Below are 27,939 nucleotides of genomic sequence, written 5' to 3' on the forward strand. Positions count from 1 at the left end.
CCTGTAGTGGGGGCTTTGCAGGGACAGGTTTGTAGCCTGATCGCAGCCATCCAAAAGCAGGCTGGCAGACATGCAGAAGTTTGACAGCCCCTCCACATTGCAGATTCCAGCACCAGGCTTGTTGGCAAACAGCAGTGCCTGTTGCAGACCATGGAGCTTGTGTTTCAGCTCCAGGGTGGAATTAATGTTGCATGAAAGAGAAGAGAGAACAGAAACCAGGTAGTTGAGTAGTTGGGTAAGCCCTGAGCCATAAGAGAACTGGAGGCATGTCCCCGCTGTGCCTGACCATCTCTCCATGAACACTGATTTACAGGAAAAGGAGCATTTCCAGGTTGCAGGAAGCAAAAGCCCAGCTCTTCCACTATTCCCCTGCTGTCTGGGCTCTGCTTTCCCAAGAAAAAAAAAAAAAACCCAGCTAAATCACTGTTTTCAGCTTCATCATGAAATGAACTTTATCATCTTGTGAGCGAAAATAAGCACTGAAATCTCAAGAGTTCTTGTGCCTGCATGTTCTGCTCTGACAGGGAAGTTTCTTTTGTTACAGGAAAGAAGAACAAGCTGCGTGTGTACTATCTCTCCTGGCTGAGAAACAGGATTTTACACAACGACCCTGAAGTGGAGAAGAAGCAGGGCTGGATCACAGTTGGGGACCTGGAGGGATGCATCCATTACAAAGTCGGTGAGTGGCCTCTCTGGAAAAAAAACGTCTGAAGAGATGCAGGTCTTAGAGCTGACCTGACAACTTCTCTTAAAAGTATGGATAGACCATAGCCACAAATAAACTTGGAATTCATCTATATGTATTAGGTGGACACTGCCCAAGAAGCTGTTCCTGGAGATGAGTTGTTCAACGTTGTTAGAAAGAAAGTTTAAATCGGTTTTATTTTCATTTTAGTGAAATATGAAAGAATCAAATTCTTGGTGATTGCCTTAAAGAATGCTGTAGAGATCTATGCTTGGGCTCCCAAACCATATCACAAGTTCATGGCATTTAAGGTATGTTTATCTTTTAACCAAAATACACTCTGTAATTGTAAATACACAACATTTCTATAGTATGCAGAGCAGAAAAAGCATCTTCTTATGTAGCTAAGCTCCTTGGGATGCCTGGCAGGCTTGGGAGACAGGATACGATCTGGCTTAAGAGATTGGATACCTACTGCTTATGGCTAACAGTGAAAATACTAGCTTTTATGCTGGCAGGCTTTACTTGGGAAATTCGCAGGAAGCTGTCCAAATGCCCACAAGTAAAACTGCATTGGGCTTTTTTGAGGAAGGGGAGTTGTGGTGTTTGTTGGGGTTTTTTTAACCTCTGACTGTTTTTTCACATATAGTAGCAAATAGGTTGTCAGTGCTTTACAGTTTTATTTTGCAAAGTCCTCTCCCCTTCTGCAGTGTGGATGTTGTTTGAAGACAGGAAGTCAAAGAGAATGACCCACTCTTTCTCTGTCTTTTTCTCTCCCTTTTCATTTACCTCAGTTTCCTTCTACCCAGTGGGTATTTTGTACTTAGTCCTTTAAAGCACTTTTCACCCTACAGTCTGTGCAGAGACAAGTCACAAGGGGCAATGCCTTCTGGAGACATTCATGCTGAGTAATCTCATTTTGCATCCCTCCAGCACAAATGGGCTTATTCAGTATTGGGTCACATTTGCTTTTTCTGAACAAAAGCCAGAATAAATGGGCTCAGTGACATGGAGAGCTCAGCAGCATTAGAATGGCCTGGGATCCAGCCTCTGCGGGCTCTGGTGAGGATGCTGGTTAGTGCTCCTGGTGCTGCTTCTCCCGTCTGAGGGGGCTGAGCACCCTTGCCTTGCCCTGTAGGCAGGCATCTGTTGGGAGAGTGGGAAATACCACCTCCTGATTTTCCCTGTCAGGAGTCAGTGGTCCTTGCACAGAATGCCAGGAGCCTTTTACTCTCCCCTTGAGGATGCTTCATCATCCCAAGCTACAGAGAGATACTTTATCCTGGATCAGTCTATGCTGGGAAGCAGGTTAGATTGAACAAAGAAAAGTAGGTCTTTGCTAATCTGACTCTTTTCAGCTGCCTAAACTGAAGCGGTGATCTGTGCTGAGAGGAGAGCTCTCTGCAGACTTTGTTCATGCTACCCAGAGCAGCACCAGCATCAGGAGTTCCTGTGTGCTGGCTGTATGCATGCTGATATAGAATTGAGCTGTTGTGTTCCTTCAGAGACCAAATCCTTGGGCTGACCTCAGGCTCCTGGGGGGAAAAAGAGCTGTGCTTGGCAAGGGTGAGAGCTTCTCTGCTGGGATGGCTGGATCAAGTGGGTAATACCCTCTGAGGCATCTGACATAGTAACAAAGAGACAGGAATATAAATGACCATACCTAGTAGGAAACACAGTCAAGCAAATATGATTTCAGAACCATATCAGGCTGCTGCTGTGTGGGGATTTGTTGGCTTTCTGTGATACTCACTGAAGGGATTATAAAAGTCTTTTGCAGATCTCCAGCACAAGCCGTTGCTCGTGGATCTCACTGTAGAAGAGGGTCAGAGGCTGAAGGTTATCTTTGGATCCCACACTGGTTTCCATGTGATTGATGTAGATTCTGGGAACTCTTACGATATCTATATACCATCTCATGTGAGTACACGGGGAGTGCTGCTGCATGACTAAAACAGGTCACCAGCAAGGTTTGAACAGGCTCTCGGTGGCTCAGAAATGGTGACCAGTCAGGGGATATCTTGTCATGGGTTTGACATCCTCTGGTGCCATCTTTATTTAAAGAAGGTTTAGAGGTATCACATACTTCATGTTCATTATTCGCACAGGCTATTTCTGTCCTTGTGCCCAGGCAGCCAGGTTTAAGGTTGCTATGTCCCACATAAAGGAGAATCTGTCTGCACACTGCATGAAGCAGTAATGTAGCTCTTTGTAGGGCAGGATACCATGAAAACAGGTTCTTGGTTGTTGGAAAACATAGACCCCCTAGGAGCTGGATGCCCACTGTGCTGTCCTATTGCAGTATCCAGATGTGCTGCCAACACTTGTTCCTGCTGAGGCAGCGCAGTTTGTCTAAGTGAAGGTTGCAGGATTAGGGTAGCCCAAATCTCAGTAAGACTGCTGCTCAAAACTCCCAGCCCCCCTGACAACAGGGACTCACCACAGGACCTCTCTCAGGTCCATCAGCGATTTCAAGAGAGAACCAGAGCTACAAAAAAATACTGTCAGTGAGGATTTTCTTGTTGGTTTATTTAAGCTCTGTCCATGCTGTTGGCCCAAGCAGCATGAGAAAGTACTGTGGCAGTTTGGAATGGTTTTGTGTTGTCTTAGCTATGGAAGGGCAGATATGGGTGGAAAGTTACCGTAATTGCCCTTGGAGCTAGAGACTGATTACTAAAAAATTGTACTAATTGCCTCCAAGCTACCTGTAAAATTCTGAGTTTATTTGCCTTGGTTTGCACAGAAGATGGATTCATCAAGTCAGCAGTCACTTAATTGTGTTACAGCTAAGTGTTAGCCGTCAGGCTTGGGGGGTGTGTGTTGGTGATCCCTCTGTACTTGCTGAACCTGTTTATCGTTGATGTATAAGGTAGCTTTGATGGCAGGGTAAACATGATGGTTTATTCCCCTTCAAGCTTAACTCTGAAAGCCAGTATCTGTTTGGTGAATGAAGGGAGGGGTTGTTCTCAGGTTGGTTTGAGGTTTTGTTTTTGTAATGCTCTGCTCCCTTCCCCTTACCCCTTCCTGTGTTCAATGTAATTCTGACTTTTAGGGTTTATTTTAACTGCAGATTCAGGGCAATATTACTCCTCACGCCATTGTCATCCTGCCTAAAACAGACGGGATGGAGATGCTTGTGTGCTATGAGGATGAAGGTGTGTATGTGAACACCTATGGACGGATAACTAAAGATGTGGTGCTCCAGTGGGGAGAAATGCCTACTTCCGTGGGTATGTCAACCCTTCCTCTTCACTTGCATAGGATACAAGTGACAAGCAAAATGAGGAGTTGAGAATGTTGAGATGGAGTCATTTGGGGTTTTGTTTGTCAAAGGAGATTTCTCTCAGCTAGATAAGAGATACAGTACTAGATTTCTACAGTTTGATCCTCCATAATAAAAGCAAGTGGTTTCCTGAATATTTAAGCTCTGGTTTATCTTAAGTACAAGATAATATAAGCTGTTGCGCTGATGGGGTACTGTGTTGAGTGGAAGAGGGGCTGGGTACGGAGCTGGGAACACTTGGGTTCCTCTTCTGGCTCTGCTGTTGCTCAGCTCCAGGGCCCATGGAGGCAAGCTACTGCCCAGCTCCTCACCCGCAGAAATCAGAAGTGATACTTCTTGTTTAAATTACTCAGCACTTTGTAGATGAAAATTAAAGGCTACTGTCCCTGCAGGCACACTCCTGGCTGGCTGTGCCTCTGGCAGAGCTCTGCCATTTATCTTTGTAGGCTTTGAGTAACAGCTGATGAGAGTTTTTCTGCCTGTTACGTAATATTTAGCTCAACACACATTGTAACACCTACCAAACTCTTCCTTTTGACAGCCTACATTCATTCCAATCAAATAATGGGCTGGGGAGAGAAAGCTATTGAAATCCGGTCAGTGGAGACAGGACATTTGGATGGAGTATTTATGCACAAGCGAGCTCAAAGGTTAAAGTTTCTATGTGAAAGAAATGATAAGGTAAGTCCACTTCAAAGCTCGTATTCCATGCTTTAAGCTACAGGCTACTTTTAGACTTTAAATCTGGTTTATCTTAAGGTTAATAATTAATCTGAAGGTCCTGTTTAGTAAGCAGTGCCCCATAAACCCACTCCCAATTAATTCTCTCCAGTGGATGCAGACCTCAACCTGTGGTGGGAAGATCTCTTTCACCTCTTGCTGAGATCTGCATTGACTTGGCTTGACTCTCCCGAGTCTTGCATCTGACCATTAACTATTGAGGCTGCTGAGTAAACCCTGAAAAGTTGAGAAATGGTGGCAGTAAGGATGTGTGAGTGACCCTGAATTTGAGCTCTTGTGCAGAAACATTTTGATGCATTTTTTAGACACATTTTGATGCATCTTAGAAACTCTTTTCTCCATGGAGCCCCACTTCTTCTGTGTACAGCACTGATAAATACTGCTCTGGAGAGTCACCAGGGTTGCATGGGGAATGCAGCTGTCAAGTAGATGGCCCATGTCGTGGATATTGCTTGATGGGCAAAGGGTGCAGGGAATGAGGGAAGGAGAAATTGCCAGAGGAAAGAGAATGTTTGCATGAAGAAATGGTTGAATGCCAAGGTCTGTTTCTGCTCTTGATATTTGCTCGTCTCACAAGGTTTCACCAAGATGAAACAGGACCATGCAGCAGACTTCCTTTGTAATGAGCACGATCACAAAACATGTGAGGAAGGTGATTGCTCTGTCCTCAGAGCAGAGTTTAATATTGTGCAATAAAGAAGGTTTGAGGCCACGTTGAGTTATTGCGCTCATTGCTCATTAGTTGAGCATTGCCCTACCCGTTGCATGGAGTTAGGCTGGAACTCTGCAGGAAAAATAGATCCTAACTTTGCAGTTGAGTTTACCACAGGAAGCTGCCCCAAGAAGATGAATTTTTGTTGCCCAAATATCCCTAATTTGCTTTTTTCCTGATTTTGGAGTACTTGACTCTGCAGGCTTTATACTGTTGGGTTTATTTTGAAGAGTTATTTTTCTGTTTTGCTCCTGTTGATTTTTTTTCTGTTCTCTAAGAAAACTGGGGAAAAAAACCCACCTCAATCTTTCTAAAACACTGGGACCAACTGGTACTGGTGGGTCTGAAATACTAAAACCAGGGGGCCTACAAGAAATCTGGAGAGGGACTTTTTACAAGGGCCTGTAGTGACAGCGCAAGGGGGGATGGCTTTAAACTGACGGAGGGGAGATTTAGACAAGATACCAGGAAGTAGTTCTTCCCTGTGAGGGTGGTAAGACACTGGCACAGGCTGCCTGAGAAGCTATGGCTGCCCCATCCCTGGCAGTGTTGAAGGCCAGGTTGGACAGGGCTTTGAGCAACCTGGTCTAGTGGAAGGTGTCTCTGCCCATGGCACAGGGTTGGAACTGGATGAGCTTTAAGGTTTCCTCCAAACCAAACCATTCTGTGATACTATGAAAGTCATGTGAAGATCGAGTAATTTTTGTTTTTAAAAAGGGCAGAGGTTTCAGATAGTCCCTTGCATTATTTGCAAGTTATAACTTTTATTTTTTAAGTCTTCCATTAGGGTCAAATCATAGAATCATAGAATAGTTAGGGTTGGAAAGGACCTTAAGATCATCAAGTTCCAACCCCCCTGCCGTGGGCAGGGACACCTCACACTAAACCATGCCACCCAAGGTCTCATCCAACCTGGCCTTGAACACTGCCAAGGATGGAGCATTCACAGCTTCCCTGGGGAACCCATTCCAGTGCCTCACCACCCTCTCAGTAAAGAATTTCTTCCTTATATCCAATCTAAACTTACCCTGTTTAAGTTTGAACCCGTTACCCCTTGTCCTGTCACTACAGTCCCTGATGAACAGTCCATCCCCAGCATCCTTGTAGGCCCCCTTCAGATACTGGAAGGCTGCTATGAGGTCTCCACGCAGCCTTCTCTTCTCCAGGATGAACAGCCCCAACTTTCTCAGCCTGTCTCCATACGGGAGGTGCTCCAGTCCCCTGATCATCCTCGTGGCCCTCCTCTGGACTTGTTCCAACAGTTCCATGTCCTTTTTATGTTGAGGACACCAGAACTGCACACAATACTCCAAGTGAGGTCTCACGAGAGCAGAGTAGAGGGGCAGGATCACCTCCTTCGACCTCCTGGTCACGCTCCTTTTGATGCAGCCCAGAATACGGTTGGCTTTCTGGGCTGTGAGCACACACTGAAGCCGGCTCATGTTCATTTTCTCATTGACCAACACCCCCAAGTCCTTCTCCGCAGGGCTGCTCTGAATCTCTTCTCTGCCCAACCTGTAGCTGTGCCTGGGATTGCTCCGACCCAGGTGCAGGACCTTGCACTTGGCATGGTTAAACTTCATAAGGTTGGCATCAGCCCACCTCACAAGCCTGTCAAGGTCCCTCTGGATGGCATCCCTTCCCTCCGGCGTATCAACCGAACCACACAGCTTGGTGTCATCGGCAAACTTGCTGAGGGCGCACTCAATCCCACTGTCCATGTCACTGACAAAGATGTTGAACAAGATCAGTCCCAACACTGAACCCTGAGGGACACCACTCGTTACTGGTCTCCAGCTGGACATCGAGCCATTGACCACAACTCTTTGCGTGCGGCCATCCAGCCAGTTCTTTATCCACCGAGTGGTCCACCCATCAAATTGATGTCTCTCCAATTTAGAGACAAGGATGTCATGTGGGACAGTGTCGAACACTTTGCACAAGTCCAGATAGAGTAGATGATGTCAACTGCCCTGCCCCTGTCCATCAGTTCTGTAGCCCCATCATAGAATTGACCCAAATTGGTCAGGCAGGATTTCCCCTTAGTGAAGCCATGCTGGCTGTCACCAACCACCTCCTTGTTTTTCATGTGCCTTAGCATGCCTTCCAGGAGAATCTGCTCCAAGGTTTTGCCAGGCACAGAGGTGAGACTGACTGGTCTGTAATTCCCTGGGTCATCCATTTTTCCCTTCTTGAAAATGGGGGTTATATTTCCCTTTTTCCAGTCATCGGGAACTTCACCTGACTGCCATGACTTTTCAAATATGATGGCCAGTGGCTTCGCAACTTCATTCGCCAGCTCCTTCAGGACCCACAGATGGATGTCGTCAGGTCCCATGGACTTGTGTACGTTCAGGTTCTTAAGATGGTCTCGAACCAGATCCTCTCCTACAGTGGGCCTGGGGTCTTCATTCTCACAGTCCTTGCATCTGCCTTCCAAGACTTGGGTGGTGTGGTCAGAGCATTTGCCAGTGAAGACCGAGGCAAAGAAGTCATTAAGAACCTCAGCCTTCTCCAAATCCTGGGTAGCCAGTTCTCCCGATAGCTTCCGGAGGGGGCCTACGTTGTCCCTAGTCTGTCTTTTACTCGCTACGTACCTATAGAATCCCTTCCTATTATCCTTAACATCCCTAGCCAAGTTCAATTCTAACTGGGCCTTAGCCTTCCTCACCTGGTCCCTAGCTTCCCGGACAGCATCCCTGTATTCTTCCCAGGCCGCCTCTCCCTGCTTCCACCTTCTGTAAGCCTCTTTTTTCCTTTGAATTTTCCTGAGCAGCTCCTTATCCATCCAAGGAGGTCTCCTGGCCCTCCTGCTGCACTTCCTTCTAGTTGGGAAGCAACACTCCTGAGCTTGTAGCAGGTGATTCTTGAATAACAACCAGCAGTCTTGGGCCCCACTGCCCTCTAGGGCTGTATCCCATGGAACCTTACTAAGCAGGTTCCTGAAGAGGCCAAAGTCTGCTCTCTTGAAGTCCAGGGCAGTGAGCTTGCTGCACGCTCTTCTCACTGTCCTGAGGATCTTGAACTCGATCATCTCATGATCACTGCAACCAAGGCTGCCCTGGAGCGTCACATTTCTAACCAGCCCTTCCCTGTTGGTGAGCACGAGGTCAAGCATGGCACCTCTCCTTGTTGGCTCCTCTATTACTTGCAGAAGGAAGTTGTCTTCCACACAATCGAGGAACCTCCTGGATTGCTTGTGCCGGGCTGTACCATCTCTCCAACAGATGTCAGGGTGGTTGAAGTCTCCCATGAGAACAGGGGCCTGCAAGCGTGAGGCTGTTCCTATCTGTCTGCAGCGCACTTCATCCGCAGATTCCTCTTGATCAGGTGGTCTGTAACAGATCCCCACAGTAATGTCCCCTGTAGCTGTTCTCCCTTTAACCCTGACCCACAAACTCTCTGTCGACTGCTCACCCATCCCCAGGCAGAGTTCCATACTCTCCAGCCTATCCCTAACATAAATAGCAGCTCCCCCTCCCCGCCTGCCAGGCCTGTCTTTTCTATAGCGCCTGTAACCTTCCATTCCAACACTCCAGTCGCAGGAGCCATCCCACCATGTTTCTGTGATGCCTACTATATCATATCCCCGTAGATGTGCACACATCTCTAATTCCTCTTGTTTGTTCCCCATGCTATGGGCGTTTGTATAGAGGCATCTGAGCCGAGCTCCAAATGAAGCCGGCTCATTGGCTGGAGCGGCTGGAATATCTCTGCATTGCTCCGAGCATTTATTATAGATACGGCAGCTGACTGGGTGTGATGGGATGGAATGATGCCCCCCAGCGGCATCAGCCAGTTGTTTCTGGTGCGAGTGCACTTCCTCAGCTCCCTGCAGAACAGCAAAGCGGTTCTGGGTGGGGACAACAGCTTTAGGAGGAAGCCCCTTGATTTTAATTGTCCTCTTCCTCCTTTTTTTGTTTTTTTTTTTTTTTTTTTTTGTTGTTACTGTTTCCCAGCTTCCTGAGTTGACGGCTTCCTCTTCTCCTCCATGAGCTGCAGGGGATGCTTGAGGCCCCTGCACAGTTTGAGCCTGGAGCAAGCATTCCTGCTTCCTCTCAGCGTCCCTGACATCTTGATATTGGTGAATCCTAACAGAAGCACTTAAAACCTGTATTCTTCATACAGAGTCTAGTCTGTGCTTTGAGCATGTTGAAGGAAATTAGTTTTCCCAAGCTTTACTTTCAGGAACAGCTGAAATACCAGGACTAACTCTTCTGAAGAAAACCATTTCACACCGATGCAGATGTTTACCCAAATGGTTTATGTTTAGCAAGCTACAAACCACTGACAGCAGCCTTCTTAATATTGCATAATAAATGGTGCTGTGTAAAATGTGATAAACTCAGTATTTTTATTACTAGGTTTACTAATAAGTGGTTTGATTTGATCTGAGTCTGGCATGGGTTAGCTCCAGTCCCTGAGCTCTGTGGAAAAACGAGAACCTGGCAGTAGGTCTACATACAATTTTTGCTGTCAGCTGGAGAAAAGGAGCAGGGAGGGAGGTTTAGGCAGAGGACACTACAGCGTGTGGGGCAGCTCCCGCTTTCCTTGCTCATCAAGACAATTAACAGATAAAAATCACTAATAAGGGGGGTTTTTTTGCTTCCAAACAGGTATTTTTTGCATCAGTGCGATCCGGAGGAAGCAGCCAAGTGTTTTTCATGACCCTCAACAGAAACTCCATGATGAACTGGTAACAGAGGAGCACTTGGCAGTCACCGCCATGGCATTATTTCTAATTTAAAGGACATTAAACACGTGGACTAACACTGTAGAGGCAGATGCGGAGGGTGCTGAGGAACATCACTCCCCACGCTCGCCTGGCGCCGTCAGCCCTGGGGCAGGGGCTGCGGGCAGGGATGGACTTTCGCGCTTGGACCCCCCAGGGTCTCCTGATTACGCTGTGTTATAGTGGGTTATGAGTTCTCCCTTATTTTATTTCAAATTTTTTTATTTTACTTTTTCTTTGTCCCCTACTTTGTAAGAACGGGGAAGGAAACAGTGTCAAAAAGTCTGTTTTTAATTCTGTCTGCCTGCTAGCATCAAATATATAGTATGTTGTAAAGTTACCAATTAAATCTGGTGAGAGACAGCACAATAAATGTACCTTTTATCTTTGTGATGAAGGCCATAACCATATAGCTGGGTAATTTTAGAAATCTTTTGCCTTCACCAACATTTACATGTTGCTTTTGGCAGCAACGGCTTAATGGATTTTTAAAGAAGAGAAAAAATAATAGGTTTTTTTCCCCTCTTTTGGGAAATGGATTTTAAATGGCTAAACTACTAGCCTTAGACTAATAAAAATCAGCTACCATTTTTGTCCAGTCTGTCAATCCATATTTCTATATGGATCTTCACATAATGGTTTGTCTTGATAGGGACAGAGGTGCCATTTGTTGTTGCTCCAGGGGTGCCCATCTGCCCTGGGGCTCAGCTGCGGGTGCCAGGATGGGGGAATTGGAGGAGAGGACAGTGGAGCGGTCGGAGGAGCCCCACGCATGCCCCCGAGGCAGCATTTGCAGCCACAGACAGCTCCGGGGATGCTGCGGGTGCTGGACCCTGATGCCAAAGCCAGTGGGAGATGTGGGCGCTCATCCCCTCCTGAGCCCAGAGCTGGGTGCTGGTGTGCAGAAGCAGCCAGTGTGGGGATGGGGACCATGCCACAAGCTACCTGTCCCCCGTGTTGCTGGATTGGGCTTGTAAAGAGCTTAAAAATATATATATGTGTGGTTTCTTTGGACGAGGGTCTGAATCTCTACTTGTTTTCCACCCCCTCCACTCCCTAGGAATTACCCAACATACAGTGAAAGACAACATGTGTGCCGAACTGTGTGTGTGTGTGTGTTTAGTTCAGATTGAATCGTGTCCTTATAAACTCTGCTCAGTTGATTTCTGTTTTCGGTGCGTATCTGGGGTTTTCTTTCTCAGTAGCTGCAAGCATGGCCGCCTGTGGTGTTGGGGTGTCGCATAACAAGGTCTGTGTTGCTGGTTTTAACCTACCTCGTTTCGGTTGGGGTTTGTTTTTTGGTTTGGTTTATCTTTTTTTCCGTTCCGCTGTCAATCACAGCGCTGTTACCTCCAGCGACATATAGAGAGCTTAACTGGCAATCTTGGTGTACTCAGTAACGATGGCTTTATTAAAAAATGGTTAAATCAACAGGACTTGGTCACACTCGAATCTTTATCAAGGGTAAGAGGTGATGCGGGGTGGAGGGTATGGAATGGGCCACCCTCGCCCAAAGCATCCCATGGGCCAGGCGTCACAGTTCGGTGCTGGCAGGGATTGCTGCAGTGGGACTCATGGCGGGACGCAGTGTCCAGAGGAGCATGGGCAGGAGGGGCTTTTGGGTGCCTTCTTCACCCACCAGGCAGCCTCCCACTGTGCCAAGTGCAGCCTGCCTAGTGCCCATATAAGTGCCCTGCAAAGCACAGGGACAGCCATGAGACCACAACACTCAAACCACTCGAAACCCCATCCGAGCCCATTCACAGACACTGATTGCCAACAGCTCTTTATGTTTCTACTGTGGTTAACATATAAAAGCCCAGAATTATTTATTTATTATGTTGCAAACTGGTAACTGGGTTTGGGTGTTTTGTCCCTCTTGAAGTGACAGATACACAGCTTTGGAAGATGATTCTTTATCGTAGGGTTTTGAGTACAGTGACAAAACAAAAGGGGATCATTGTGTTTACACATAAGGTAGTTTGTGATTTTTTAAACTCTTAACAGCACTTGAAACAAAAATAATGAAAAATTAGTATTAAAGCAGGCTTGTCTATGGAGTGTGTATCTGAGCATACCACAGAGAAAACACATTTCTGGTGCCAACCACAATAAAACACAAAACTTCAACATTCAGCCATGCCTTTTCTGTTTTGGTAAATAAAACCTGGAGTGTTCAGCAGGTGATGGAGGTCAAACGGCTTTTCAGGGCTCTGAGTCACAATTCCCTTTGCCTGGAGATCTCGGTAAAGCAGTGGTTTTGGGCAGGATGAGTGCAGGTGTACAGGTATGTCCCCAGCGATGCTGCCTGGCAGCAAGCAGTGCCAAAGGATGTCTCGCTGAACCATCACCACCTGAAAACTTATGCTGTTCTACAAAATCAACCCAGGATTATCACAAAGATGCGCTTTCATTTGCTTGTGTTTTGTTGTAAGTACAATATGCTTGTGGGTGATCAATGCTATTGGAAACTACTTAGGCTTAGTGTTTAAAGAAATAAAACATGAGGCTCCTTGTAAAACCCTGCTTCTGGGAGTTTTTACCTGGGAAAGGAAACTTACTTGTTCAGTGGAGCAGCACTGCAGGAGGAAAAAGAGACATAACATCTGTGCATGCAGGAGTCACTTGAGCCTGTTGCAGATTCAATTATTCACAGAGTTGCTGTCAAGTATTGCATGAACTGCAGGGATGAGTCCTACCCTCCGTGATAAAGGAAAGAAGAGCCCTGAGAGCTGGCGCGGGGCTGTGCTCAGTTGCTGGTTACCCCCAGCACACTGCAGACACTGGGGAGATGCTGGATATCATTCCCAAAGTAAAGGATGCTCAGAGGTAAGGCTGTAGCAGCTAGTCCTGGGATTTGCCAGCATGTTTCAGAGAGATTATCGAATGGCATTTCTCTTGTTGCGAGATGGTTTGGGGGATGATCATACTGTGTATTTTGGGGCAGAAAGGTGACTGGCCTTGGCCCCAGAGCTGGGCTGGTTGCTGGAAATGGCTGAAGCTGTTGTGCTACAATTCCTTGCCTCAACATGAGCCCGTGCAGGTCTGTTGCTGCTCATGCAGCAATTCGCACGTTGCTGCTATGTAATCGGGGCTAACATGAGCATCGTGTATGCTGGCCATGAGCAGCAGTAGGGGCTGACCTGCCTGTTCCTGAAGGTGTGTGCTGCATGTCCAGACCTTACCACACCAGTGCCCAGGATGATAAGCCACCTGCCTGAGACACAGCTCTTCTAAGGAGACGCAGCAGAGATGTTCTTAGCAATAAGGATGTGGTTCAAGGCATCACAACCGCTGTGTCCCTGTGACATCCATTTACTGCCCTGTCTACATGTGCAGAGCTGCCACATCCCGTCCTGGCTGTCACCACCTACTGCAAGAGGTTTGCTGGGTTTGCTTCCCAATTTTTCCTATCTGGGAGATGCTGCACCACCCAGAGCTGGGGGTGGGAAGAGGCCCATTAAACCCACCTGGTTTAGAGCCACTAGTTGCTAGAAGGGTACAAGGCCGGCACACTGGTATCTTTACAACAGTGCTGTAAATGCACAAAATTCTCCCTCTTGAACATGTTTTGTCAGCCTGACGCCCACACCCTGCAGGTGGCCCCAGCACTGCTGCATGCCCCAGCTGCTATGCACGTAGAGAGGAAAACTGAACATCTACCGTGTTCTTTTCATGCCAGCCTCTGATGTGCCACAAGCTTGCTCTTACAAGGCCACAGCGTTATGGTCTGGCTTTTCCTTTTAGTTTTGGGGTTTGTTTGTTTTCTTTTTTCCTTTTTTTCTTTTTTTTTAACATCAAAGCTGCCTCTGACCCAGAGGCAGTAAAAGGGATGTGCAAATTACCTTGGCCACTGAGAAAGCCTCACTGTGCTTCTGGAATCTTCAAATTCCTTCCACTGATGTGACAGCATGTTCAGTTGTTCAGAAGCAAAGCCCAACTATAACATTTTAACACATTGCTTTTATCACATAGCATTAGATATAGCAACACCAGCAATTATAGTAGACACAACATATAGTAGGCAATAAGCATGGCAGTTCATCATCGTAGAATCACAGAATGGTTTGGGTTGGAAGGGACCTTAAAGCCCATCCAGTTCCATGTTCCACTAGACCAAGTTGCTCCAAGCCGTGTCCAACCTGGCCTTGAACACTGCCAGGGATGGGGCAGCCACAGCTTCAATGGGCAACCTGTGCCTCATCACCCTCACAGGGAAGAACTTCCTCCTTATATCTAACCTAAATCTCCCCTCTGTCACTTTTAAAGCCATTCCTCCTTGTCCTGTCCCTTGTAAAAAGACCCTCTCCAGCTTTCTTGTAGCCCCTTTAGGCACTGGAAGCTGCTTTAAGGTCTCCCCAGAGCCTTCTCGTCTCCAGGCTGAGCAACCCCAGCTCTCTCAGCCTGTCTCTGTGTGCTCAGCCACTTGCATAGAGACCCATGTTTGCCAGTGGCATGTTTCACCTCTGCATCACACCACATTCCCAGAATAACTGTGGGATCAATCTATCCAGCTGAGCTGCTCCATCTGCCCTGGCAAGGAAAGTCCCGTGTGTACAAGGGAATAGTCTCTTGCACAAGGCAGTGTCTGAGCTGACCAAATGCTCCTAACACCTTCAAACACCCTTCTTCTTTTTATCTTTTTCTCCTTTATTTTCTCTTTTTTCCTTTTTTTCCTTTCTTTTCTTTTTTCGGTTTTTTTTTTTTCCTTTTTCCCTTTTCTTTCTTTTTTCCCTTTTTTTATTTTTCTTTTTTCATTTTCTTCCTTTTTTATTTTTTCTTTTTTTCCCATTTTTTCCTTTTTTCTTTTATTTCCTTTTTTCTTTTTTTCCTTTTTTCCTTCTTTCCCCTTTTTCCTTTTTTCATTTATTTCCTTTTTCAATTTTCTCCTTTTCTTAATTTTTACCTGTTTTTTAAATTTCTATTTTCTTTTTCCTTTTTCCTTTCCATCACTCCAAGGCCTCATGCAGGTTTGTGTATCACTTTTTCCCAGCACGGACAGGAGCCAGGTGACAAGCTGAGCAGCTCAGCTGGTATTAGCCTGTGGAGCCCTTGCATGGCTGCTGCAGCTGGGACTCAGGCAGCTCCCACTAGCGTCTGAGTGTGGCTGGGCTGCTGTAAATTGGGTGCTGAGACCCCTGCAGCCACATGGAGCACACATGCTCTTGCCACCCTCAGACATATCCAAAGATCATCTGAACATGGACAAAAGAAAATGCAAACAAGCCCTAGGCTGGCAAACCTGGGTTGCAGCAGCAAGGATCAGGATGGCAGAGCTGGCCTTGCAGGGAAGACGCTGCCCACTTCTGATCTCTGTGCCCTTGGTCAAAACACTTAACTGCTGCCTGGTGAGGCTTGCCAGCCAGGGGATGGGTGAGTATTGCCCCTGACCTGCACTGCGCTGATATCTGCACCCTATGGTCTGCAATCTCACAACCAGCTGTCAAACATGCAAGAGATTTGATGGGCTGGTGGTTCAGGCCCAGTGTTCTAGCAAAAAGGAATATTGTGCTTCAGTTTTTCCAAGCTAACAGTCAAGGTGTGATGCCCTGACAGCCCCTTTGGGAAGCAGTTGCAGCAAAAGGCAGATTTACACGTTGACCTTTCCCATCTGTGAGCTCAGGACGAGCCTCAAGCTGGCCTCTGCTAATCAGCACAGCCCCATCCAGAACCTGTTCAGAAAAACACAGCAGCTTGAACCTGCTAGTGTCTCTGAGAGCTAAACACATGCCTAAACTGGCTGGGGACAAGGCTCTGTAGGGGTGTTTCACAGCCCAGCTGGCATCAGCCAGGGCTGTACACAAGAGGCAAGGCAGCCCAGGGCACCAGCTTGCAGCATCCAGCCCAGCAGGAAGCGTAAGAGTGCCCAGGAAGGGATGGGGAGCTCCAGGATAACTTTATGCCTTTTGCCAGCAGACCTGGCCAAGGGAGGCCATGGGGCTTCCTGCCTTATTGAAGTCACTGGGTCACCCCTGGCGAGGTGAGTGATGGTCAGCCATGCCTCCTCACTGCTGCCCCAGCTGCTCCGCACGCTCTCCCTGGGAAGCCAAATTAAGGGTTGTGCTCTGTAAGCAGCAGCAGAGAGGACATGAGAGACTACAAGCCACGGAACACACCCCCCCCCAGCTTTCTCCTATTCATATGTTGATGGCCTTTAACTCCTCAAACTGCCTCCAGTAGGCTGGGAAGAGCAGGGGGTAAAGCATCATCCTCCCTTGGCCAGGAACCCTTGACAGGATGGGAATCTCAGAGGGAGACATCAGTTCCGGCCAGGAGTTTCACAATACCCAAGACTTTCACTCTGGGATATCGGATCAGGATCCTTCCTTGTTTCCCAATTCAAATCTGAGAAGCCTGTTAATTGTCTAATCCTGCCAGCCACCAACATGGAGGCATTTAACCACAGTGCAAAGAAACGGTGCTTGTAAATGCCTGGGTATCCAGACACAGCAAGCAAACAAACACGATGAGCGAAGATCTCGGCTGGAAGGACAAATAGTGAGGAAAACTTCAAAAAGCTCAGCTGGAATGCAGGTGCTGCGCCTGGAATCAATGCCTCCATTAATGCAGTGAACTTACCTCCAGTAATGTAAAACTTTAACTGGCAGAGACCAGTGCAAAGATTAGTGGTCTTGCGCTCATCTTCTTTTTGTTTTTTTTTTTTCCTCTTCCTCTTCCTGTGTAGAAAGTACAATTTGTGCCCATGTGAAGTCTGGCTGACTGACAGCATCATCCAATAAGTCTGTAGCTTATGTAGCTTGGCAGCCGGGCCCATCAGGAGCTTATCTGGAAGGCAATGGCATTAATCAGCATTAATCACCTTCTTGCATGATTCAGACTTTGGCATGTCTCCTACGGATGCCACCATCCCCCCTACTCCTGCAGCTCTTCTCGTCTGTGACATCAAGGACAGCAAAGTCTGAGCCAGAGCGAGACCAGCTCAGACCAGCTTTTGCAGATGTGCAAAGTTCATGACTACCGAGTAACTCAAGCCAAAGTGCTGAGATGTTTGGCAGCATCAGTAGTATTTTCTAGCATCGGCAGTATTTCACAACGCAGCGCTTGGCTGGTGGTGCTAAAAGGCTCAGCACTTGCGTCTTTTAGGGCTTTTTAACAAAACCATGAAATGCTATTGTAATATTCTGGATAATTTTTCTATGTTATATCTCTAAATCCACATAGAACTGTCCCGTCTCAATGCTCAGGATGCAGGGTGTGTACTAGCATTACAGCTCTGTGTTGAAGTGGCTGTGTGTGTTTGCAGGTACGTATGTATGGACACGCACACATCTGTGTTTATATATGTTTGGCTGTGTATGTTATATACACACATATACATATTTTAAAACAGGTTCAAAGTGCTATGTAAATAAAATGCTGTTAGTCATTTTCTAGGTTCTTTGCTACATCTGCTGGAAAGGCTTCTTCTTGTTAAGTCAGCAAGAGGTTTGTAACGTAGCACATAAACCAGGCACAGAAGCCACGAAAGGTGCTGAACACCTCAAAATAGGTTCCCAAGTCAGCTGAAGGACAGCTCCAAACCAAACTGTCAGCTGGATCATTTGAATTTCCCAAGTCCACTCTATCACTCTTTGCAGGTCTCCCATTGTTCCATTTGTCCCCAAAACTGGGATTGGTAGCTGCTGCTCTGAGTCAACCAGTAGCCAAATAACGCATGGAAGGCTTGGGTTTCTCATTAACTCCAGAGCTTATATAGTCCCATCTCACAGAGCACCAGCCACTTCTACTGCCTTCATCCTAGTCCTGCTATCCCTCCTTCCCTGCCCAAGCTTTCACATTGATTGGCAGCCCAGGCCAGTGACCGCTCTAGGGAGGACAGCAGAGGAGCTGCAGGATGGATGAGAAAAGCAAAATCCAAGCAGAGAAGGTAACCATGACTTGGTGATATTTTTGTGATAGAATTTCTTCAGGACCTAGCACTGAGCAAAGGTATTTAGTGCTTGCCAAGACCAAAACCAATTAAAAAAAATCCCCTCCCCTAATTAATTGCTCTTTGATGTCTGCATACTGAGCACAGGGGCAGAGGGGTCAAGGGGTTATTATTTGTTTTTAAGAACTCTGTTGTCTCTGTGATGGAAGGAAATAATACTTGGCACAGCACTGCTGAAAAACACCATTTTGGTCATTTTTCACTCACTAATCTGCTTCAGGGGTGGTGCTGGAGATGGGGCAGGGTACATTCCTGCTGCTCCTGTGCTGCTGTACCGGGCAGAGCTCCTGCTCACCCTGAGCACTGCGTGAACACTGGCAGCACAGCAGAGATAGCCCTGGCATAGGTTGCTCTTTGTGGGGCAACTCTGCTCTGTCCTAGGGGCCTGATCCTGCCCACTCCCAGGGACTTTCCCTTCTCCTTTGGAGCCAGCCAAAGTGCCTGGATGCCACTGTCCCAGACAACTGGGCAGCAGCATCCCTGAGGACAGAATGGGGGCAGCCCCCCCAGGTTTGGGCAGGGCTGGGACAGTGGGATGAGGCTGTTCTCTGCTCCCTTCCCCAGCACCTCACAGGAACACTTGTTCTCTCTGTCTTCACCGCGGTGTTGGGCTTCTTCCAGTATGGCTACAGCCTGGGTGTCATTAACGCCCCCCAGAAGGTAAGATGAGCCCCTAAGCTGTGCATAGGCAAGGGATGAGGGCTTCAGGGCAGCCAGGGCTGGTCTGTCTCCTCCCCAGGAGAGCTCTGTCCCTTCCTCAGGCACTGTCTCCCGCAGTACAAAGCCCCCATGATAAGGCAACGGATGGGAAAACAGGGAGGACCCCTGCTGCCACCCCTCAGCAAAAAGAGCAGGGCTCTGCATGTCAGGCTGCCATCTGCACTGCAACACGGTCCCTGAGCCCAGACCAAGGGACTGCACCTCTCCACAGGTGCTGAATCTGGACAACCCCTGTCCCCTGAGAGTGGTGTTGGATGAGGGGGATATTCCATTCCTGCCATTGTGGTCCCTCCCCACTGGGGGTCTGAGTACTGGGGAGCTGTGGGGGACCCCAAGATTTCAACCCTGCAGAGCCTGTTATGAAAAGCATTTCCTAGGGCAGCAAAAGAAACAAAACAGGGGCTGGGGTGGTTATAGATTTGAGCTGATGGTATTTTCTTCTTTGCCCACCACAGGTGATAGAAGCCCACTACAGCCGTGTGCTGGGAATTGCTTCCCTCAACAGATATGCCACCAATGCCTCTGGGGAGGATGGCACCGTCCCCAGCACGCAGCCCTGGGCTGGCACCAAGGGCACACTCACACCCGAGGCTGACACCAGCGAGGACCTCACCACCTCCCCACACATCCTCACCATGTACTGGTCCCTCTCTGTCTCCATGTTTGCCATCGGCGGCATGATCTCCTCGTTCACTGTGGGGTGGATCGGTGACCGGCTAGGGAGGTGAGAGCACACTGTGTGCTGTGACTCGTCTGCCTCAGCCAAATCCTTTTTGTTTGACTTTTCCCCTAGAAATATTTTTTCCCCATAGAAATACCATTTATGTTCTTTCCCCAATTTAATTATAAACACACACACCCCAAAACTCAAACCTCTGAAATACTGCTCCAGCCATCACAGAGGTCTGGCTTACAGAAATCCTCACGCATAAATCAGACATTTGGTTGCAACTTTTAGCACTTCAGACAAGCAGCTGCTGAGCAGCCTTGATTAACTTCCCAATTCTTCCTCCCTTTCTTTCCATGGCAAAAGGGAGAGGAGAGCATCTGACTGGTGTTGGCACAGGATGTATAATATACTTTTAGCTACTCTGACTGCACCTCTGCCTGATATCTTTCAGTGCCTATGACCATTATTTTTAACCCTGTAGAGCTGATTAAGCCACTTCATAGCTCTGATTGTATGCCATGATGCCTGGTTTGGCTGCGAGGTGCCAGAAGGAGCTGTGCTGGTGCTGCCTTGCAGGGTGAAAGCCATGCTGGTGGTGAATGTCCTCTCCATCGCTGGGAACCTCCTCATGGGGCTGGCGAAATTTGGACCGTCTCACTTACTCATCATCACTGGGAGAGCAGTCACAGGGCTGTACTGTGGTAAGTCCAGGAAGGTCAAGTGCTGCAGACCAGCCCCCTGGTAGGGTGCTGGGTGCTCCCAGGCTGCAGTTAAGAGTTTCCTATATTTTTTAATCTTTTTTCTTTATTCAGAAGGGGTTTCACAGGGTTTTCACAGAGGAGTTCCCCTCTTTTCCCTATGTCTTCACTTCTCAACCCAGGATCTTTCCCAGAAGTATTTGAGTTGGCTTTATGATGAAATTGGTTTATTTTACATATCCCAGAAAGCAGCAAGTCCCTCCTTTGTATACCTTGGTCTTGCTGGTGGCTGTTGTAACAGTATGATATTAACCATGCTGTTTAATGGGTTCCCTAGACAACAGTATTATCTAGCAGATAGTACAGGAGCACTGTACATACAGAGGATAAGATAGTACACAAATAACTTGGAATTACATTAGAATTAGCTTAGAAACATCAGCTTATCATTACTGTTACTGATATGCAAATACAATACTCTGAAGTTTCAAGGCATGTTTTCAGAAAGCTCTTTGCTCTGTGATAACTTTGCCCAGTGGATGATCTCTGCTCCATGCTCATGTGTATGTTCAAGTGTAAAGGCTCCTAGGCTTGGGGCTCTGAATCCAGGGATATCCAAGCACCTTTGCAAGAGGCAGGTGGTTCCCATCCAGGCACGGAGGGGCTTGGTGGGATGTGGGAGGCAGCACACAGGCTCCATCCTCCCTTCCCGCTTGGGAAATGGTTTCTGCTGGTTGCTGACTTGTGGTCTAGAAGAGGTGATACCTGCGTGTGCTTGGTGCAGGGCTCTCCTCTGGACTTGTGCCTATGTACGTCAGCGAGGTCTCTCCCACGGCCCTCCGAGGAGCACTGGGGACGCTGCACCAGCTTGCTATCGTCACAGGTATCCTCATCAGCCAGGTAAGCAGAAAAGCGCATGAGTCCAGAGGTGGTATTTCAAGAGATTAGGGATACCCTAGTGATACACAGGGATGTCACTCACCAGTCCACCCCAAACTAAAAAACAGTGCAAAGCAATCTGCTCTAATGAGGTTAAACTCCTGCCTTGAGTGAGAGCTGCCATAACAAAGATATCTTCTCATGAAATAGAAAGTACTTCTGCAAACAATTTCTCCCTTCCCCTAGGAAGTTTTTGTAAGAATCTCATCAGAGTCAGGCTGGATCCTTAACACAAGATCTCTAATATTCAGGTAATCAAAAATAACTTCATCAGAGAATCAGGGAGCCCAATGTTCCCCTCAGCATTGTCCACCATGGCAGGAGTCCCAGCTATGTGACAGATGGGCACATAAATGTACCACAAACCAACACATCTAGAAAACCTCAAAGTTCATCTAATCTGATTTAGCCAAAGACTATGGACAGACCATGGGTTAAAAAAAGCTCACAAGGTAGGTCCTGCAGATCCACTACCTGGGGAATACAATACTTTTCAAATTACAGAAGGAAAAAAGTTACAAGGGCACACAAACTACCTGGAACACCTTTTTCAGTGGTCAATAATCACACACTAAAGCAAAGCTCAAGTCAGTTGCAGCCCCAGTGCTCAGACTGTGCTGGTCACCAGCCAGGCATCTGGGGTGCCCCATGCTGCATGGACCTCTACCCATGCCCTGCCCCTTTGTGGAGTTGCTTAGGACACATATGCCCATAAAAGCTCATACCCTAAAACCCCCAAGATAGCAAGGTCTGAGGAGAAAACATTTCATCAGCTTGTATTTGCTGAGCTGTTTACCCAGTGGTTCTGCCCAGGCACAGGTCTTCTGCTGGTGGCATGTCCCAAGGAGGACCGAGTCACTGCACGGTGTCCCACAGCACCTGTAAGCCAAAGTCTTGCTCATGACATTTTATGTCATCTGTTCATTTCCTCCTTGTGTGTATCATAACTAAATAAATCAAATAGTTAGGACTGAGAATTGTACTTGCTTCTAGTCTTCTTCCAGGTTGTCACTTCCAAATGCCATAGTGGTCAATCACTTCCATTTTCTAGAGTGCAAAATAAGCTATTCAAACATGCCTCAATCATTCCAGGTCCTTGGGCTAGAATTTCTCCTGGGCAACGATGAGTTGTGGCCCCTGCTCCTCAGTCTGTCTGGTGTGGCTGCCCTCCTGCAGTTCTTCTTGCTCTTACTGTGCCCTGAGAGTCCTCGTTACCTTTACATCAAACTGGGGAAGGTGGAGGAAGCTAAAAAAAGTAAGACACATTCTGGGCTTGTCTAAAGTTGTTTTTATACTATATATAGTATTAAACATAGAAGGAAAAGCACAGCTGAGGGCTCACACATGTAACTAGTTATAGGCGCTCCACCCCACACAGCACATTTGCAGGAGGGATTTCAGACACCTGCAAATAGTCACTGCCTAAGGCACACTTGCTTCTTTATCACTGTGGGTGGTGTGAGCCTTAGCACATTACACCTTTCCATCAGAGAGATGGATGATGGCGAGAGAGCAGATGCCACCCCAAAAAACCCATTCAGTTGGAAGGGATTTCTACCACGTGTAAAAATAAGAATGACATCTTCTAGGGGACAGCTGATCTCTCTGTCCTTGGTGCTATTTGCAACTACGCAATAAATCCCCAGCTGTGACTGCTTATTCATCTTCCAGTGTGGCCCTTCTTAGCTGGTTTCAGCCATGTCTACAAGGATTAAGAACAGTCAGTGGTAGGACACAGCTGAAACTGAGGTGAGAGCCCAGCACAGGGTAAAACGGAGCATAACCACATTCTTGGATGTAGAGTTGCCTGCTCATACTCTGAGCTCCTGAAGTATAGATTAGCTCTGGACCGAAAGCTACTGAGATATGTTTGCATGGGACTAATAAGCATTGCTAAGGGATGAGGCTTGACTGCAGTGTCTCAGAACTAATGTTCTGCTGGCCCTTGCCAGCATCCTTGATGTACCATAGGAGTCCTCAGAGCAAGAGGACACTACTGTCCATCTGGCTGGATTACCCTGAGTTTTGGTTAGAGAGATTCTTGTCCTTACTCAAATTCTTACCTACCACTGAAATAAAATGTCCATCTTTTTCTTCTTAAGATTTGAAAAGACTCAGAGGAAATTGTGACCCAATGAAAGAGATTGCTGAGATGGAAAAGGAAAAGCAAGAAGCTGCTAGTGAAAAGAAAGTCTCAATAAGACAGCTTTTCACCTCTTCAAAGTACAAGCAGGCTGTCATTGTGGCGCTGATGGTGCAAATATCTCAGCAGTTCTCAGGAATCAATGCAGTGAGTCTCCCAAAAATGTTTGTCTTTAAAGAAATCCACACTGAGCATGAAAAGACAGTGCTGGCTCCATCCAAGCCATGTCAGGGTGAGGAGAAGGCTTTCCTGCGACTGCAGCAGGCTTCTTGGCCATCACCATCAATGCTGAAGGTGGACCTCACTGCCAGGCCTGGCTGCAGCAGGGCAGGAGGGGAGAAGAGTGCAAGGGCATTCAGCACAAAACCAGCAGGCTTGGTGGGTCTGTGCTGAGCTCTCCTGTGATCCTTCACCTGAGTTCAGCAGTTTGCTGTCTTTAATTACCACCTGCTCATCTCAGGAACCACAGAATTACTATCTCCTAGCTATTTTTGGCTAGATTTTGCATCACCAGAAATCACCATTTTACACCTAGGAGCATGGAGCCTCCTTTTCAAAACCTTCTCAAACCTTTGAAAGTCTGGTGGCAACTTTACAAAGGTTGAGGCTTCTGTCCTACTGGCTTTCAAAACCCACCTGCCCTGCCTCAAGTCAATGCACAGCCTCATCCACCAGCTACGGGGTCAGCCACCTATTTACCTCCTGCCCAGAGGTTATTCACCTCCTTATTCTCAGACAGAAGGGAGAGATTTGAGTCATTCCAATGTAGCGAGGCTATTTAAAATTAATGTAAAACTTGATCGTATTATTTGTCTCCAGTGCTCAGTGCTGGTGATCTGGCTTTCAAGATTAAACTATATGGGAAAAAAAACAGTTTTAAATGTGCAAATTCTCAGGAGGAGAGTTTTAACTCCCTCAGGCTTCTTTGAAAGTTTCAGCTTTAATTATTATAACAAGCCATTAAAAGTTGAAAAATCTACCCATAATTAAATTACTTCACATCTCAGCCAAGCCAGTGAGACTCTTCCCTCACGAGAACAAAAAGTTCCACCAGCCCTGTTGCCTAATCCTTCATCCTAATTATTTTGACAGATCTTTTACTACTCTACAAACATTTTCGAGAGAGCTGGAGTTGACCAACCAGTTTATGCAACCATTGGTGTTGGAGTGGTGAACACAGTCTTCACTGTTATCTCTGTAAGTAAATATTTTTACCCCTGACACTGCAAAAACATGTAGGCTACAATGTGGTTTTGAAACATGATTTTATCCTGGAGCTGGGATTTGCAGCCTTGCAGGACTGACCCTGCACACCTTTCAGGAAAGTCATTCCCTGGGAAAGCCTTGATTGAAAAATCAAGTCTTAAAGTACAGCCCATTGCCATCAAACAGCACTGCTGAATGCCTCAGTGAGTGAAAACTGCATCACCATGTTCAGGGAAGCTCTGGTAGCTCAGCATTTCCCCCCACAACAGAAGCTGCCTTTGAGACTGAAATTCTGCAGGTGCTATTCCCCTCAGGGAGCAGGCAGGGGATTGGCAATGCGATGGGCAAGCCAGCAGCTCACAATCTCCCTCTTACATGTTATCTTTCAAATTGTTTCCTATATGTACACAGCACCTGCATGAGTGATATCCAAAGGCTATTCCACAGTAATAAAAGTAATCTAGCACCTACCCTCATTGTATCTATGCAGTGTTCTGCAGCAATAAAAGGATGGTTCTGTTTTCACAGCCTTTCTCTTTGTTTGTCTCTCTCCTGAGAGTATTAACACAATTCCTATCAGCAGACAATTATTTTTGTAATGTGGTCATTAACATAAGATCAGGAAATGCCAAGCCCATTTCCCTCACATCACTAGAGAGACTTAGGGAGCAAAGGACTTTTACCCACCATGAAGCAGGACTAGCTGCAAGGTAGAAATACACAGCTTTAAGAGATCTTAGTCCAGCATGTATGAGATAGGAAGTCTTGGGGTGAACCTGCTTTAGAGGAAGTCCATCACAGGTCCTGTACAGAGGAGAAAACATTATTGGGAAATGAGGCACAGAAGTGGGCAGCTGGAAGAGATCTTTCTCCAGCTCAGAGTATCTCCTGCAGTTCAATCTCCACCCCAGGGTTGTGGTACTTGCAGCCTGGGGCATTTGCTCTTTGCTGCTTTTGGCCATGAGCACTTAAAAATTACCTACATTTGTCAATTAATGACAGACCCGAATCAAAAGGCAGAAACACTGAGAGTAGGGGTGGACCCTGGCAAGGGAGAAGGAAGCACAAAGTCTTGCCCTCTGCAACTTCACAAGTTAGGAAGATGAACAGCCTTCAGCAAAAGAGATTGTCTCTTGGAAGCATAAATCACTTGCTGTAATTGCCAGGAAAGGTTTTGCTGATGGCCAAAGGTGTCCTTTAAAGAAAGGGCAAGAAGCAGACAGCCTCAGAGGATAGTACACTGTATCTTAGGGCGGGCCAGATGCACTGTCCCTCTGGAGTTACCTGTACCTCCCCACTGGGTGAAGTGATTGGTACAGACTTAGCTGTCAGAATTTGGGTGAGATGACGGGAGTCCACCAGAGGAGTTGAAAACAAGCAAGCTAAGCCCTGTGGCTACCAGGGAAGCAAAAGGAGTCTGGGAGCAATTGAAGAATAAATCCTGACTCCAGCTGTTACAGGACTATACCTGTTCTAGTGGAGGCAAGATGAAATGGCCCATGATGTGACTTGAATTATGCTACATTTTGAAGGCTCCTTCCAAACTAATGCAGACCTGGGAAGTTTATTCTTCCTGCAAAGGGGATAAAAAAAAAAACAAAACAGGAGCTTGTAAATGTGTAAGTTCTGAGTCTATGTGGTTTTACCTTGCCCTTGGCAGGGTGGCAGCTCAGTCTGGCTCCTTAACAGCCACCACAGTTTCTGACACTTGGAAACCAGCACATAAATCTCTACCACGAGAGCTAAAAGAGCAGGATGCAGTGTGTTGGTGGTAACAGGTTGCTTATTCCTAAAGGACCTCATTGAACCTTCTAAGAGTGAGCTGCTGCACTTGTTTCTACAGGTCTTTTTGGTGGAGAAGGCAGGCAGGCGGTCCCTGTTCCTGGCTGGTTTGATGGGCATGTTATTAAGTGCTGTGGCCATGACAGTTGGACTTGTGCTCCTGGTAAGGACTTCTCTCCATTTTTTAATCCATGATTTGCAAATAAGAGAAGAAAAACTACCCTTTAAAGTGAACGTTTTGCATTTTATCTCATAGAAGTTTAGAAAACATTTGTCCTAAGAAGGGGCAATTCAAAGTGGCCATAGTTGGAGCTACCTCTGGTTACAGAAGTGCCTGAGGACACTGCACTTTTGGCCCTGAGACACACCACTTCTGCTAGAAGGGACCTGTGTCCCTGTCCCCTCCCTAAGCTAGCTGACAACCTCAGCTCCCTATACAGCAGCTGTACTATTCCTACAGCATAATCCCATGCCTGCTAAGAAAACCAGGGCGTACCTCCATGTGTAAACAGTGTGCGTCCTAAACCCTCAACTTGCATCTCCCTGGCTTGGTGCAGGGATGCTACACTAGCATCTTGTCTTTGTTAAAAAAGGGACAAATTATTCCTCCTTACACCCAGGAAAGCGGTCACGGTGTGAGACATGGGGCAGAACAGGCAGAGGATGGAGCCAGCCCCCAATCAAAGTCAGTCCAAACCTGTTAAGACGTAAAACCAAATAAGGGGTGGCCTCCTCTACAGAACACCCTAGTTATTGAAGACACCACTATTTTGCCTCTTCGCAGCCATCCTGCAGGCAAGGGGAGGGCTTGAAGGTACAGCTGAGGTGATAGCTCCAACATCTTTCTGCAAGAGGCAATGCTGGCACCACACAGCCAGCCAGTACCCAACACAAGAGTCTAGAGCTTTAATTATTCATGTCCAGTATCCACTTGTCTGAATAGAAAGAAATTTCTGAAAAAGAAGCCTAATTAAAGCAATTAGTGATAATTAATGAAAGTCGTGTTAGGACTAACACCAAGCGCACCCTCTTGCAGAGCCAGTTTGCTTGGATGAGCTATGTCAGCATGGTCGCAATCTTCCTCTTCGTCATCTTCTTTGAAGTTGGGCCTGGCCCCATCCCTTGGTTTATTGTGGCTGAACTGTTCAGCCAAGGCCCGCGCCCCGCTGCCATTGGCGTCGCCAGCTTCTGCAACTGGGCCTGCAACTTCGTCGTGGGAATGTGTTTCCAGTACATAGCGGTAAGAAATCCCTCTACAACCATACAAATAAATGACAGGCACGACCCCACTGCTCGGCTCTCAAAATAGCCCAGCAGGATATGGATATGCCTCCTAGATCTTGATGTGGATATGCCTCCTAGGTCTCCACCCCCAAGCACTGCTGTGTACCTCAGCCACCCAGGGTAGGACAGGGAAGCCATCTCTGTGGTACTGATGGTGGTGTCCCCTCTTCTCACTTCACCTGCTGCAGGATTTGTGTGGACCATATGTGTTTGTGATCTTCGCAGCTCTGCTTCTAGTCTTCTTTCTGTTTGCATACTTCAAAGTACCAGAGACAAAAGGAAAGTCCTTTGAGGAGATCGCAGCTGTGTTCCGCCGCAAGAAGCTCATGGCCAAAACGATGACTGAGCTGGAAGACCTGCGACACAGCGAAGAGGCATAGACACGGCCACACA

The 27,939-nt window shown here is 47.2% G+C and overlaps 2 protein-coding genes across 5 annotated transcripts in view; both read left to right on the forward strand.

The window, feature by feature from the left end:
- The window catches only part of TNIK (TRAF2 and NCK interacting kinase), an 84,340-nt gene extending 72,786 nt beyond the window's left edge, over window positions 1-11,554 (forward strand). For 3 of the 4 annotated variants that reach the window (XM_080622675.1, XM_080622676.1, XM_080622677.1), the window contains 6 exons: window positions 545-679; window positions 896-996; window positions 2,456-2,605; window positions 3,756-3,915; window positions 4,510-4,649; window positions 10,038-11,554. In XM_080622675.1, coding sequence (XP_080478801.1) covers window positions 545-679; window positions 896-996; window positions 2,456-2,605; window positions 3,756-3,915; window positions 4,510-4,649; window positions 10,038-10,121 — 770 coding nt within the window. In that variant the 3' untranslated portion in view covers window positions 10,122-11,554. Of the gene's footprint in view, window positions 1-544; window positions 680-895; window positions 997-2,455; window positions 2,606-3,755; window positions 3,916-4,509; window positions 4,650-10,037 lie in introns of those variants that run through there. The other variant, XM_080622678.1, reaches the window with a different exon arrangement.
- Window positions 11,555-18,008: 6,454 nt separating this feature from the next.
- Window positions 18,009-27,926, forward strand: SLC2A2 (solute carrier family 2 member 2; the record flags this gene model as incomplete). Its single annotated transcript, XM_080623193.1, has 11 exons — window positions 18,009-18,041; window positions 18,669-18,764; window positions 19,280-19,548; window positions 20,071-20,195; window positions 20,977-21,092; window positions 22,224-22,386; window positions 23,234-23,421; window positions 24,367-24,471; window positions 26,324-26,425; window positions 27,299-27,502; window positions 27,735-27,926. 11 exons carry the CDS (start codon window positions 18,009-18,011, stop codon window positions 27,924-27,926), a joined length of 1,593 nt encoding a protein of 530 aa, XP_080479319.1.
- Between the last annotated feature and the right edge of the window lie 13 nt (window positions 27,927-27,939).

Source organism: Psittacula echo (assembly GCF_963264785.1).
Source record: "Psittacula echo genome assembly, chromosome: 7".
NCBI classification, from domain to species: Eukaryota; Metazoa; Chordata; class Aves; order Psittaciformes; family Psittacidae; genus Psittacula; species Psittacula echo.